Below are 14865 nucleotides of genomic sequence, written 5' to 3'. Positions count from 1 at the left end.
TTTAATAAAGGAAAATTAATCGAGATTAAATGACCTTACAAAAGATAATACCTTTCAAATCTTTAACGTATTACGACTAAACCCTCAAACGAGAGAGCGCCAAGAGGTTAGGGTATCGAACGTTGACTCGACAATTTTTTCGCGTCTCCTTAGGGAATTTTCTTTCTTTGTGTTTGCCCAGGCAAGTAGAACAACGGATTGAACAGCTGATGTTTTACTCAACACCGGCGAAATGTCAAAATCAAAGCAAATCGTAAGTCCATTTTAGATTAATTATTAATATTTCTAGATAATAAACCGATACTTTCAACTCATTTTCTTCTCTCGCCCATTTCTTATGATCTAACGATTATTTACTTTTTCGTATATAGTTAAAAAGTGACTATAAGCACGCGGTATTATTACAGTAGCGTATTAGATATTCCGAAACCTTGTGTCATCTTGAGATCTGAAAGTTTTTTTTTAATTTTTTTCCTTTTTTCATACTGCCTACTCATTCTTCTTCAAGGATTTAACTGAAATAAATTTACGCGCGCGTTTACTTAGATTTCAAATTATTTTTAAATGCAAATATTCGATTTATGTATAAATTTGATTAGAAAATTTTTAAACAAAATCTTATGCAGAGAAAATTTATTGATATCATTTCTGTTTCATTTTTCTGTAAATAAAATCTTTCTTTCTATTAATGTACATTTTATTTTTTGTAGACACTGCGAGTGCAATCATCAGAAGGAACTAAGCGAGTAGATGCTTGTTTATCAGATTCTATCTTTACACTTTTTGAAAAAGTTAGTATTACTTATCAAACATCGTTTTAATCTGTAATAATTCTTTCCTACTTAAACAAGTATTCAAACTTTTAATGGTTTGTATTCTTTCAGGTGTTTACTGCTTTTAATTTGAATAGTCTTACCTTTGGATTGTATAAGCAAAGAAATCGTCAAGATGAAATTATAAGTACTCGGAGTAAAACATTGTTAGAAGCAGGTCTTTCCCATGGTGATATGCTCTATCTTGTGCCATTTAATGGTGCACAGCTTTGGAATACACCATCTGCCAGTAATAACTCACATATTTCTTCTGCAGGTTTGAATCCTGTAGTATTTATAAGTATATAGTTTTATATAAAAAAAAATTCTATTCTATAACATTTGAAATATTAAATAGGATTGACCGATGGAGGAAGCAATACAAATCGTATTGTTCAAAATTCAAATGTGAAGGGTGCGCTTCGTAGCCTGCCAAATGTAGTTGAAGATGAAGTAGATGAACAATTGTGGAAGTTGGATGGGAAAATACAAAGAAAACGTGATGAAAAACTGTAAGTTAATAAAACAAATCTTCTATATATCTTTAATAAAACAAAAGATATAATATAATATATATGGGACGAGCGCCTCCATGCCAAACTTATTAGGCATTCGTGAGAAGGATTGGTCGGTGGGCCCTGGATAGCTCAATTGGTTAAAGAGCAGTCGCCCGGAAAGCGAAAGATCTGTGGTTCGAATCCCGGTCCAGTCAGTTCAGCGGTCCAATTTTTTTCACGAATCCCACACATGGGAGCTCGCAGCCGGGATGGAGGGTCTGCTTCGTAACACGTTCCACAGTTTTAATCTTAGTGAGAAAAAAATTAAAGACGAAGTTAAGACGAAGGAAGACGAAAAGTTGAAGTTGGTGGCGAAGGACGCCACAAAAAAGAAGAGATAAAGTTGGGTGGTATAACATTCGGGGTCGAATGTTGTTAAAAGGGGGTGGAATGTGGGACGAGCGCCTCCATGCCAAACTTATTGGGCATTCGTGAGAAGGATTGGTCGGTGGGCCCTGGATAGCTCAATTGGTTAAAGAGCAGTCGCCCGGAAAGCGAAAGATCCGTGGTTCGAATCCCGGTCCAGTCAGTTTCAGCGGTCCAATTTTTTTCACGAATCCCACATATATATTTCATTTTTCTTTTTTTACAGTTGCCGTCATGGTGTAAAGGGATGTTGCGTACACTGCTCTCCTTTGGAACCCTTTGATGAAGTTTATATGAAAGAACAAAATATTAAACATTTATCCTTTCATTCGTTTCTTAGAAAACTCACTGCCGGAGTTGATAGGTAAATTCTGTATTATAAAATATAAGATTATATAAAATTCTATTTGTATGTTATTATTTTCTTTAGGGGCAAATTTTTACAATTAGACGACATATGCTGCCGAGTAAAGACTGGTTGCAAGGATCATCCTCCATGGCCTAGGGGTATTTGTAGCAAGTGTCAACCTAATTCTATTACTTTGAATCGTCAAACTTATCGTCATGTAGACAATGTCATGTTTGAGAATGCTAGTTTAGTTGAACGTTTTTTGAATTATTGGAGAAGTACTGGTCATCAACGTATTGGTTATTTGTATGGAAGATATGAAATACATACAGATGTACCATTAGGGATTAGAGCAGTTGTTGCGGCTATATATGAACCTCCGCAAGTAAGTATAAATATATTAGAAAACAAGATTCTATTCATGTAATAAAAATAATGTAATAATCGATACATATTGATTAATTTTTAGGAAAGTACAAAGGATTCTATACAACTTTTGCCAGATGAAAAAGAGTCATTAGTTAATGAATTAGCTCGATCTCTCAACTTAAAAAAAATAGGATGGATTTTCACGGATCTCATAGCCGAAGATGTGAAGAAAGGAACGGTACATTATACGTAGCTATGGCACATTTTATAACTTAACAAAATCATTAAGTATGATAAAAAGTTATAATATACATAATTTACTATGTGTTTAGGTGAAACATGTCCGAAATATAGAGAGCCATTTCTTAACGGCGCAAGAGTGTATTATGGCAGGGTACTTCCAAAATCAATTTCTTAATCCTTGTCGTTTGTCACCCAGTGGTTATTATGGTTCTAAATTCGTAACTGTTTGTGTCACAGGTAAATTCAAAGAATATCGTATGCTTACCATTATCACATGTTTACAACATCAAAAAGTAATATATTTTATGTTACATATTCAATAATAATTTTATGGGTTCTATTTGCAGGTGATGATAAAAATCAAGTTCACATGGAAGGATATCAAGTGTCAAATCAATGTTCTGCACTGGTACGCGATAACTGTTTGGTGCCAACGAAAGATGCACCGGAACTGGGCTATGTAATCGAATCAACCGATAAGCAATATGTTCCAGATGTCTTCTACAAGGTAAGTGATATTCTTTTTCTTAGTTCCTAACAATTAATTTTATACCCTTAAAGACTTGCTTTCCTCGCACCTGCGTATACGTTGTTGTTGTTCTCCTGGAGGTAGGTAAAGGAATGATGGTGCATTCAGAATTACGCAGAAAAGTTTTCAAAGAAAGAAATAGTTTATAACTCAATTTATCGATTAAAATTACATTTAAGTTAGGTAACAAACGTTTATCTCGTACGTATGTATAATGAAATAATAAAATTGTTTAAGCTAAGAGCTTTCGGAAATACGTTTACCGTAGACTATAAACAAAGTCTGTCGATTTTTTTTTTAATAATGTTTATTGAGTCTTAACATAATAGGAAAATGATGAGAGAGAGGGGTTGAGAGAAAGAAAAAATAAAATTATAAAGAAAGATATTGGGCTAAAGTAAATATATAGAATTAGGAGAAGGAATTCGAAGACTCGTAAGGAAAAACTTAATAAGAGTTATTGCCGCTCAATCGTTTTTAATTCGAACGCGAGGGGCGAATAAATCAATGTTTAAGATCGTTTAAGATCGATATTACAAGCTATGCGTTGTTACCTCATCACGTTCATAAAAATATATGTAGTATATATACGCGCGCGTTGGGATATTTTTATTTCATTTTTTTTTTTATTTTGTGTATATAGAGATGAATTTGTAAGCGTTGCTCGTTTCGGTGATATATATATGGTATATGTATATACGAACTTTGTTTACGTATGTTTTTTCTCACTTATGTAGAGAGAGAGAGAGAGAGAGAGAGAGAGAGAGAGAGAGAGAGAGAAATGTGTTTATATTATTATTCGGTTTTCGCTTTGTTTTCTTGCACCGAAACGAGAAAAGCTTACACCCGAGAGTACGAATAACCTCCTTATCGTCGTACGTATTTTTTTTTCTTTATGTGTGTGTGTGTGTGTTAATTTTGTATACGTATATATGTACATATGTGTTTGTATGTGTGCGTGCGTGTTTGTGATCTACTTGTCGCGTAGTTTCTTCTTTTTTGTTGTTTTGTGTATGTTGTTATGTGTAGTTTCTTATCTTTTTTTTTTTTTTTTCATGTAATTATTCTAAAACGGTAATTCTTACATTTCGTTCGTCGCCGCGATGATGCGTTTCTATCGCACGCGACGCATTATTCAGCTAATCAACAAGTGTTAAAACTTTCAAGTTCAACATCGAATGAGGCTCTCTTCAAAAAAGGCAACCGCGACGACGAAGGCGTGCATATATGTATATACCTACATACGTGTGAGATTAATGTGCCTTGGCCATTTTTTTGTTTTGAAGTCGCACATTTCATTCTTACACTTTCTTCTTCATATATATATTTTTTTTTCTTTAGAAACGCGTCGCTCGCACGCGTTGTACATAAGATAGTACAATGTATAACGATGGGGCTTTTTTCTTTTTTACGTGGGGTTTTAAACGAATACTATAACGCATTACATTATCGTAATACTTCGATATACAGTATCGAGGAATGATTTCGTTTAACGTGTATATTATTTTGTGTATGTATTTATGTGTGCGTGCGTGTGTGTATAATCGAATGTATACGTGTATACGTATGCATGGCTGTGTGTTTGTACGTATGTATCCATTAAATTCCGTTCGTTTTGTCTTTTGCATCAGACGATGAGGCTTACGGTCTACATAGTAGTAGTTAGGCCTTGTATACATTTTCATTTTGAGATCTAAACTTAAATACACCTTAATTTACGATGACTTAAATTAGTCGATAGAAAGAGCAAAAAGGGAATAAATATTTAGAACACATTTTTCAATGAGACCTGACGAAATTTCTTTGTTTGTTTGTAATATTGTTCACTTACCTGAGGAAAAACGTATACATTAGACATCAATTTCTTTAGGTTACTTTGTTTTCCCTTTTGGCTTCTTTCTCTTCCTTTCGGAATGGAACGATACGCGATCGTATATAAGACGACTAAACGGAATAGTCTTCTTACTTGGCTACATATCGTTCGGTAGTTTCTTCTTTTTTTTTTTGTTATTATTATTATTTTTTTTCTGTTTTTTATTTCTAAAACGATCCAGCGTATGGAATCACAGTTACCAGATAATTCGAATATAAGCGCGTCTTTCGACCCTTATTTTATAAACCCCGACTTTAATGTGCTTTCTTTTTTATTTACGTGTTACGTGTGCACGTACACAGAAAATATACACACGTAGAACACGTGTCCGCATCCAAGGAAACATAAAAATAGATTCCCCCTCTCCAAAAAAAAAGAGAAAAAAGATCATCAGATTTTATAGTTATTTCCCATTCACACGTTTTTATACGATTTTTTTCTAACTACGACCTAAGACATTAGAAGCGCACGCTGAAATTTCGCTGTCACGTTCTCTCTTATGTTTCTTCTTCTTCTTCTTCTTCTTCTTCTTCTTCATCTTCTTCTTTTTTTTCTTCCAATTATATTTCTACCTCGTGACTTTTTTCACCCCTTAACGTGCGACACGCGCTCTATAAACTATACGTAATAGCAATATATGCTTATAGCCAAAAATAAATGATGAACTCTTCTAAAACAAATACCGTACAACTAGAAGTCGATCGATATCACGATCGATCTGAGGTACGTATGTTTCGAACAACGTCGTTATTGTAGACATAGAATCTTCGTGATTCTCAATCAATAGCAAAATATGGATATTTATTTTTTCTTCTTTTTTTTAATCTTTCTTTTATCTTTTTTTTTATCATTATCATCATCATTTTTTAGTAGTAGCAGCTTCAATCTTCTCTAACGCGTCCACGTTTAAAAATAGATTATTCAACATCTTTAGATTCTATTGTAAATAGTTAATTAAGTTATGATTTCATTAGAAGCATTTCAGTTTGTTTGGAACTATTTGTTGCGACGATGTCCTCCAATGAGAATTTACGTATGGAGACATAATATCTTTCCGTTAGATATTACGTATGTTATACCCCATACATATTATTCTCGATAAGACAAATACAGACCCCAACCCAAACCAGACAAAAAAAAATCAATATGCATAAGAAGCCCGTGTTTTGTTTGCTTTTTTGGTTTTCTCTTAGTGACACTGTCGCAACATTCTCCCTTTAGTTTATCTAGAACGGGAAAGAACGTAAGGTATGATTAGGTATTCGTTACCCTTCAGTACCAAACGTAATGGAGAAGCCGTTACAATTTACCACAGTTCGTAATTAGAATATTCTTAGTAGGCTTGCCAGCTGTATCACCAAACGTTGATATCTTTTCAACTAATTCAAGACCTTCCACGACATGACCGAAGATTCCCGTAAATCCTCGCATTTCATGTAGTATGATTCGAAATTGTGATCCAACCATACCAAAGTTGTCGTGACGTTTCTGCGTTCTTCTCATTCCTACGGTACCTCTAATTGCTGGGAATTTAGTGTCATCCGGCATAAAGTAGCCATCTTCGAATATGCTCCTTCCTCCTCGGCCATTGTTAAGCTCGAAGTCTCCCGTTATTACGGACTCTCCTTCCCAGCATTGGAATATGGTACAACCCTTGTAACCAAGTCCAGCTTCGCCGGTTGCTAACATACTAAAATTCTTTGCCATCTTTGGCGCAACATCTGGTCTAACTTCGATAACTATACGGCCGTGAGGAGTTCCATTGACCTCGATATTAAAAAAATATAGCGGATAAGGGTTGGATGGGCCACGAAGAGACGCCGCCATTCCCGTGGACGGTGGTTGGGAAGATGAATGGACGGTTACCAAACTTGTCCCGCTAGCGCCAACTGCTTCTGGCATAAACGTTGATTGTTGTTGCGGATGCAACATAGCATTTTGTGGTGCAGATGGAACGGGTTTCACGGACGGCGAACCAGGTGGGATTAAAAGCTGCTGTTGAGATTGTGACTGCTGCTGTTGATTGTTTTGAGACGGCGGAGGAGGACCTTGATGAACGTGAACTGATCCAGGTGGAGCTTGTTGCGGGCCCATCATACTTGGGTGATACTCAATCGAACCATTTTGCATTTGTTGCTTAATAATATAATAATGTCTCGTGTACAATTGCGACATACAATAATTTGCAAGGAACAGTGTAGCATTCTGCGAATTAATGACATGATTGGCTAATCTAGTACCAATACTAAATGTTTGAGAAACGATCGATTCTCTAGCTTGTATACTATCCAGCGCTTGTTTTAAGGTTTCAAAGTTGAAAACAACTTCGGAATTTCCTATCAAATCGTCCAGTTGACATTGGTACATCATATCTTGGTACTTGGTTTGTAACCTTTGCTTTTCGACGATTAATTGAGAGTGTAAGTTATAAATGTCGCTAGGGTTGTCATAAATTGACAAACTGGCATTTGCTTTTCCTACAATTTCACGAGCATCTGCTAGTTCTGGCATATGATTCCAATCATTACTTAGATCCGTTTCCACATATGTCTTCAAAGTAATGCATGCCTCCTGTACTTTCATTAAGAATGCTCGTTGATACGATGCCAGTCTTTGTATATCCAAGGACAGCTTCCCCATGGCGGCTAGTTCCAATTGGACCTATCGATAAGTTGTCGTTGTTGAAAGATCTTTTGTCGATCCTTTGGTATTACAAGTGAAGGCACAATGCAGGATACAACTTACGATAATCCAAGATTATCTTTGTTTTTTGTTTTCCTTTATAAGAGAGAGAAGGAAAGAGAAGCTACTTACCTCAGTTACAAGTTGTTCTTTGGCATCGATTTGCGGCTTAATCTGATGTCCCGGATGTTCTTGAGGCGTTGCACATGCTCTGCAAAGTGCCTTGCAACATGTTATGCACCAAAAAGCCAAAGGCATCCCATGAGTGTGACAATTTTCACTCTGCAAACAAATGAATCTTATATATTTGTTATATTATCGATCGCATTTTAAAACGTTAGTAAAAGATGGTGGAGATTTTAAAATAGATTAAATAAAAAAAAGAGAGTTGTAAGATCAAAGTGATAGAAAAATTCAAAAAGATAAAAAAACAAAAAATGAAGTGTAAAGATGCAGCAAAAAGGGACAAAGTACGTTATAATATAAAGGAGAAAGGAACGTCGTATAATGTGATCCTATTACCACGAGAATCTTTCTCGATATGGCTTCGTAACTTGAATGGTACTCTTTCCTCCCTATCATGCACCTATGTGTCCAGGAATTTTGTTTTTAAGCAACTGAGAATAATATTAATGAAAGCAAATAGTCATAAATAGATTTCTAAAATAAAACTGAATCCTCACACACATACACATGACACACATACACATAACACACATTTTTTTCTCTCTCTTTTTCTTTTCTTTCTAGATAGGCGTAATATTTTTCTTTGCTCTACACAATTTATTATATACCTTTCTTTCTTTTTCAACGCATTTACTGTTCCTTAAATGAGGGAGGCTGTTTGCTAGGGTAAGAAGTGGAGAATAAGTCGGCAAAGAATCTGGTCCTTGATCACCCAAGTCAGTCTTATTCCAACAATGAGCACAAAATAATTCACGTCCTTTCAATAATTTTTGTTCTATGCAACGCAAGCAGAAATAGTGTTTGCAACTAAGATATTTAGGACACAGTTCAACATCATTGAATTTTTGGTTGCAATAAGTGCAAAGCGTCAGCTTCTCTAAATCCGTCAATACACTTGGATCCAACATCTGAAAGCATAACAGAATTACATTAATTTTATACAATCATAGAAAAAGAGTGATAAGATTGCTTTGAGAAATTTTTCTTATTAAAATAAACTATAATCGATTATTGACTAAAAAATGTTTGAAAATGATAACTATATCGAACAAAGCTGTTTCCTTTAACTTGGTTTACTTGAATTAATCAAATGTTATTTTATAAAGTAAAAATATTTTTTTTTTGGCTAGTTTAACAAAATTTAAAATAATGTCAACACAGATAGACAATGTCTATTAATAAGAATGAAAAATTTTATCACTTATTTCACTTTTTTTTTAAATACAAGTGATATAATCATAATCCCAGAAATGATAGTGACGTATATCAGATATAGAATCTTTCTTCCATCTCTCTCTCTCTTTTGATATGAAATGTAGTGCATTTTGATTTCTCATTTGAACAAATTACTAATGCACAGTATTTATGCTAGGTTAATATCTACCATAAAGATGATTAATCTTTCATTCTTACATTTTTTTCTTTATTCAATGAATTAAAAAATAATGTAAATAAATTATAAAATTGCTTCTTTGAAAAAGTCACTTATTCGGTTTTCAATTTGTTTATTTACATTAAAAAAAGAAGAGTTTACCTGAGACACGTGATCATCTTTATAGTTGATATGTATATATCATGTGTATATATGTTTATACTTATGTGCATGATTTTGAATGTTTCGCTTTATTTAGAAGATATTAATTAATTCGGAAAAATTATTAACCTTATTATCTCTTTTATTTTTATCAAGAAACCAAAAATGTTTTGTTGGCATTTTTTCATGTTATTTTTACAAATTGTTTTATTTAACAAAATATTAGAATTATTATAAACAACTAAAAGTATCTTAAAAAAACAACTAAAAGTATCTTAAAAAACAACTAAAAGTATCTTAAAAAACAACTAAAAAAAAAAAAAAATGTAACCACGTGGTTGTAACCTTCACTGCACATGGCACAAAATAAAACTGACGAACTTCTAGTTCTTTCAGGATGGAAAGGATCGAACCCGACCATATTCAATAGAATTCTTCGGATTATTCTGAAAGGTATCCTTTTTCCGTTAAAACGAACCAAATCCAGAAATTCTACTTTTCTGTAAAAGGTTCAAATACAAACGTCATCGTATATTCTGGAGCAGTCTATTTATCCGGCGAAGTCACTACTAGACAATATTGGCAGGAATGTTGAACAAAAGGATGTTATTTTTTCGTATATGAAAAGCGCGTGCGCATGAAATCGCGCCAAAACCTAGCTATAGTGTTATCCCGGAAAGAATGACGAGGGAAAGAGGAAGCGAAGAACAGGGAGAGAGGGGACGCGCTCGTGCGTATACGTTTTACATGTATAGGATGAAAGAGAGAAAGTAATAGAGTTTTGAAGGAGAGGGAAAGAAACAGGAAGGATTCGAATCGTCCAACACAAGTCTAAGTAACACTTAGAACTTTAATATGGAGTAGTAGTAGTAGTTACTTGCCATTCGGCATTTGTTAACACGACGATGTTTAACGAGAGAAGAAAGAGGGGGGGGGGTGAAATAGAATTGATAAGGAAAAAAAGGTATCGTGTAAATGAAATTTTCTATTGCTATTCGAATACCTCGTAATATAGGTGGGCAGGAGAGCAGACAGGCGACAGGCAGGCGGAAGGCATATCGTGGCGACAAGCTCCGCATGAGGAAAAACGAGTGCGCGCGCCCACCGAAAAAGAGAGAGACAGAGACAGAGAGAGAAAGAGAAAGAGAAAAAGAAAGACTAGCCGATAAACGATTGTAGGTCGAACGATGCGCGGATTCCCAAGCTTATCGGTCGGCGGCACGTTCACTCTTCTAAACGACTTAGAGATTCACAAAGTAGTTACTACGTGTCACACAGTAGACCGAGGGAATCCGCGGGAACTTGGCTCCTCCTCCTCCTCCTCTTTTCCTCTCATCATCACTTACGCGCGCTCCGTCTCTTGGTTCTCCCTCTTATCCCCCACCAATCACGTATTTACGCGCGCCCGCGCGCGCCATATTGCCTTCCCGCTTACGTAGAGAGAAAGAGAGAAAGAGAGAAAGAGAGAAAGAGAAAGACAGACGTGTATGCTCATACATGCTCTCTCTTACCATATCTTTTTCTCCCTCTTTATTCTATATCTCTATTACTCTCACCCTTTTTCTCTTTCTCTCTCCTTATTATACGCATCTATGTAATAAAAAAAAAGATAGAAAGAAAGAGGTAAAATCTTTCTCTTATAAAAGACACTGTCTTCTTCTTCTATTAGAATCATCTAAATGCTCCGTACCGTGTATACGTTTGTAATCGTCTCCTTACCGCGCGATGGAGGCTGATCGTTGACACTCGTCACTCCCGAGATATATCGTTGTAAGGATGCTTATATCTTCTCCTTGTTATTCTCTCACTCCAGCACATACGATCATATTTTAATTTACATCGGGACTGACATACCGCGAAATCCCACTCGCGAATATTTAGACGCGAATTAGTCGCCGTCGTTGCCGTCGTCGTTGTTGCCACTGTTGTGTCTTCGTCGTGATCGTTTTTGAAAAGATAGTACCCGGTGGGCTGTACGTTGTTTTTTTGGTCGTCGTCCTAATCCTCGTCGCTGTCACCGTTACTGTTGTTGTCGCTGTTATCGTTGCTGTCGTCGTTCCGTCACCGTCACTTTCACTGTCACCGTTCCTGTCACCGTCGCTGTCACCGTGTTCGTCGTCGTCGTCGTCGTCGTCGTCGTCGTCGTCGTTGTCTTCTTTCCTCTCTTGTTGTGATACTCTAATAGTCGTGGGGGGATTTTTTTTTACTTGCTATGTTTGTTTGTTTGTACTATTCGCGTTCAACAATGTTTACGCTTTTTTATCGAACCTCGTGAGTTATTGTGGATAACATAACGACGGCGCGCCGGTTAACGCGGCGTTGCTCCAGCTTTTAGCTCGTGCAAACGTTTTGCCACATCATGATGTTTGGTTCACTAAACTAACCACTAGCATGGCGGCGACGACCGACCGACCGACACACGCACTACAACCGCGCACTCCTCCGCTTACGCTGTTGCTCTTTCTCTCTCTCCTTTTCTCACTCTTGCTTTCTTGTCACATCTATTCTGCCTTCTTTCTTTCTCTTTCTCCTATCTCCTTCCCGCTATCAACCAATCGGCCAGCGATATTTCGCGTGCGTCATTTGGACGATTCCTCGCATTGCGGCGACACCATCAGCCTTACTTCGAATCTTCCACGCTCCCCCTTCTCGATTTTTCTTTCTCATGTCCTGCGCATGCGCGCGCATTCATTCATTCAATGCCGATAGATGCGCCTTAATGTTTTGCGATTCAAAATTTTTCTCGCCCTTCCTATATTTCTTTCCCATTTAACATATATATCTTATTATTTATTTATGATATTTATTGTATATCATTAATTTTTATTATTTTTTTTTTTTAGGAAAAAGATAGCTACGGCAATGAAGTATCAAGGCTAGCAAGACCTCTACCCGTGGAATATTTATTAGTGGATATACCTGCATCCACTCCACTTACTCCCCAATTTACTTTTTATGCAAACGATGATATTACTCCGTTCCTTATTGAAAACAGGTAATACATTGATAATATTTAACTTAAAAAGAGTATAATAATACGATTATTGGATTTCAGATTAATTGATGGACAAGTTCAAGAGTTTCGTTCATTGTGCACTTATATGCAGCAGTTTAATTCGGACCAATTTTTAGAAGCTATTTCAGATTTCCACTTGCTTTTGTTTATTACAACAATGGATATGCTACCCATGAAGGTATGCTGATTAATGTATATATATTTTCGTTAAGGTAAATAGAAATTTGGATTTATTTTAATTCAATTTTAGGATCACATGGGACCATTGCTCGAAGCTGTGCGTACTAAAAATAAACAAACAGCAATTGAATGGTCACGTTCGGAACATTGGGCCACGGTGGAACAATTAATATCAGCTAGTGCAGCATCCACGTCACAAGTTCCGCAAGCACCGTTTAATAGCGGCATGATTAGAGCATCGTCTTCCCTGCCAGCAACTAGTTCTAGCGTAGCCGTTGGCACGGAAGCTGCTGCTGCTAATTCATCTGCCAATCAAGAATTATGGACCTGTCCTCATTGCACTTTTATCAACGGTGCAGAATTTTCAATATGCGAAATGTGCAGTCTACCAAGGTACTCCTAAATGAAGTCTCCATATTTTACAAAACATTGTGTGCTCTTTTAAGGGTGTTCCCTCTTTAAAAATCATTAATTTACTTCCGCAGGATTTGACTCATCCTGTATCCTTGCGGATATTATGATTGTTTTCTACGCATCTTTGGCCTTATTTATGAGTGAATAAAACAGACAAAATAAACATAAGAAAAAAATATCAAGCAAAAATACATATTTCCGACTAACACTAATGCACTACCCTGCTTTTTTGATCTAATGATTATTCGTTTACAGCCATTTTACATACTTGACTGTAATGAATCCCTGCAAGTTACTTCCGGTTTGTCAGTTGTCCATTTTGCAAAGACATATTTTTTAAAGATACAAAAAAATGTAAAAATTTATTAAACTTTTATATTCTTGCAGAGGTGACCAAGATGTTTTTTCGTAGCTGGATTCTAGATTATTAAAATATGATCAGCGAAACGTCAGGGAAATGAGTATTATAATGTCATATTACTCTGCCACGTAGTACTAACGAATAGGAATGGAATTTTTTCTTATCTCATATGCTATGGTATAAGTTAAATTCCTCATTGAAAAATTCACTCATGTTCGAAAAAAACAAAATATTTGCTTTAGTCGGTTAAAAATTATAAACTGTGATTCAAGATAGGTTCTGTATTTATTCTATTGTGTTCTTATACAAAGTTATTTAGTTTTCTCAAATATGGAAAGAATAAAATAAAAAAATGAAATATATTCATTTGGTTTGGTAAGAATAAAAATATTTTGCATTCTGCATTTCCTTTTTCTTTTTTTTTAATATTATTTTTTTTATTTTATGTGAATTATTTTCAATCCAACGTTAAGATTTCATTGAAGAAAAGTCTTTGCAAGCAATTCTTGATATTATCAAATCTGTATAAGTAGATACAATTAGTTCCTCTTTATCAATTTTATAATATTTTTGTACTAGTTCTAAATTATTTAATTCATTCAGCTTTTCTAGCGATATTCTTTCTCCTTTTATATTATCAATAATCATTTTTGAAATAGATTCTTGCTCGTCTATTTTGTGAATCGCTACAGCCAATATATTTGTGTCATTGTCACTTATCCCAAAGTCTGACAGTGATTTGGATATATTTTTAGTCATTGAAAGATAAAATAAAGTCTCTGTAAATTTATTCCTTGTAATTAACTGATTACAACTGTCATTAATTGCCGCTTTGTTGGCAGCTATTATTATTTGAAATGGATCTACTATGCATGTAGGTTTTAAGAAGCAGCAAGCAAGATCCCCAGAGATCACTTTTTTTTTGACTTCAGAAGTATTTTTTACATTTTTAAATAAATACAATGTACAATGCATTTTTGTTTCTGGGTCTAATTGTATACTGTAATTATCTTGGGCTGTCATCTTTATATTATATATATAGAGAATATAACCTTAAAATACACTAAGTCGTGAACAAAAACACTGATTAAAATAAAACTACTGTAATATATTCTCTATTAAAAGATAATTCCTTCACTCGTGAAATTTCTTGGACAAGTTTCGTTTGCTTTCTGATTGGTTTTAATTTATGATCGCTTAATAGTACATGCAATGCACACCAGAGGATTCCTGCATATATTTCAAGTTTTTTTAAACTGATATACATATCTTATTTGTATATTTTCAATGTCGATATTATTGGCGCTCATATTTGGATATTGTTAGCGACGATACATGTTTCGAGTATGTTTCAAGAAAAATAAAAAAATATATAATAATCTATGAGATATATC

General features: G+C 35.0%; 3 protein-coding genes across 13 annotated transcripts; 1 reads left to right on the top strand and 2 right to left on the bottom strand.

The window, feature by feature from the left end:
• Positions 1-109: 109 nt before the first annotated feature.
• Positions 110-13833, top strand: Npl4 (nuclear protein localization 4). 4 transcript variants are annotated; one of them, XR_001476822.2, is made up of 13 exons: positions 110-253; positions 711-791; positions 885-1089; positions 1171-1324; positions 1962-2099; positions 2166-2469; positions 2554-2691; positions 2786-2933; positions 3044-3204; positions 12344-12495; positions 12556-12694; positions 12767-13411; positions 13498-13833. XR_001476822.2 is itself a non-coding variant. In XM_015334617.2 (13 exons), exons 1-13 carry the CDS (start codon positions 233-235, stop codon positions 13520-13522), a joined length of 1962 nt encoding a protein of 653 aa, XP_015190103.2. In that variant the 5' UTR covers positions 110-232; the 3' UTR covers positions 13523-13833. The 4 variants fall into 4 exon arrangements, 3 of the variants coding, with proteins under 3 accessions (XP_015190103.2, XP_015190102.2, XP_015190101.2); XM_015334617.2 differs by having other exon boundaries at positions 885-1062; positions 12767-13089; XM_015334616.2 differs by having other exon boundaries at positions 12767-13089; positions 13182-13833.
• LOC107073850 (uncharacterized) lies at positions 3365-11529 on the bottom strand. 8 transcript variants are annotated; one of them, XM_015334622.2, is made up of 4 exons: positions 11191-11529; positions 8575-8874; positions 7913-8062; positions 3365-7759 (listed from the first exon to the last, which is right to left on the bottom strand). In XM_015334622.2, exons 2-4 carry the CDS (start codon positions 8872-8874, stop codon positions 6398-6400), a joined length of 1812 nt encoding a protein of 603 aa, XP_015190108.2. In that variant the 5' UTR covers positions 11191-11529; the 3' UTR covers positions 3365-6397. The 8 variants fall into 8 exon arrangements, with proteins under 8 accessions (XP_015190108.2, XP_015190109.2, XP_015190107.2 ...); XM_015334623.2 differs by having other exon boundaries at positions 11220-11529; XM_015334621.2 differs by lacking the exon at positions 11191-11529 and adding an exon at positions 10504-10977.
• On the bottom strand, positions 13738-14629 carry LOC107073853 (EKC/KEOPS complex subunit TPRKB). Its single transcript, XM_015334634.2, has one exon. It carries the CDS (start codon positions 14492-14494, stop codon positions 13940-13942), a length of 555 nt encoding a protein of 184 aa, XP_015190120.1. The 5' UTR covers positions 14495-14629; the 3' UTR covers positions 13738-13939.
• Between the last annotated feature and the right edge of the window lie 236 nt (positions 14630-14865).

The sequence above is a fragment of the Polistes dominula genome, unplaced genomic scaffold (assembly GCF_049000335.1).
Source record: "Polistes dominula isolate Pdom_NZ unplaced genomic scaffold, Pdom_raw_medaka contig_31, whole genome shotgun sequence".
NCBI classification, from domain to species: domain Eukaryota; kingdom Metazoa; phylum Arthropoda; class Insecta; order Hymenoptera; family Vespidae; genus Polistes; species Polistes dominula.
The sequence above is the reverse complement of the archived record's forward strand: the minus strand, read 5'-3'. Positions and strand labels throughout refer to the sequence as shown.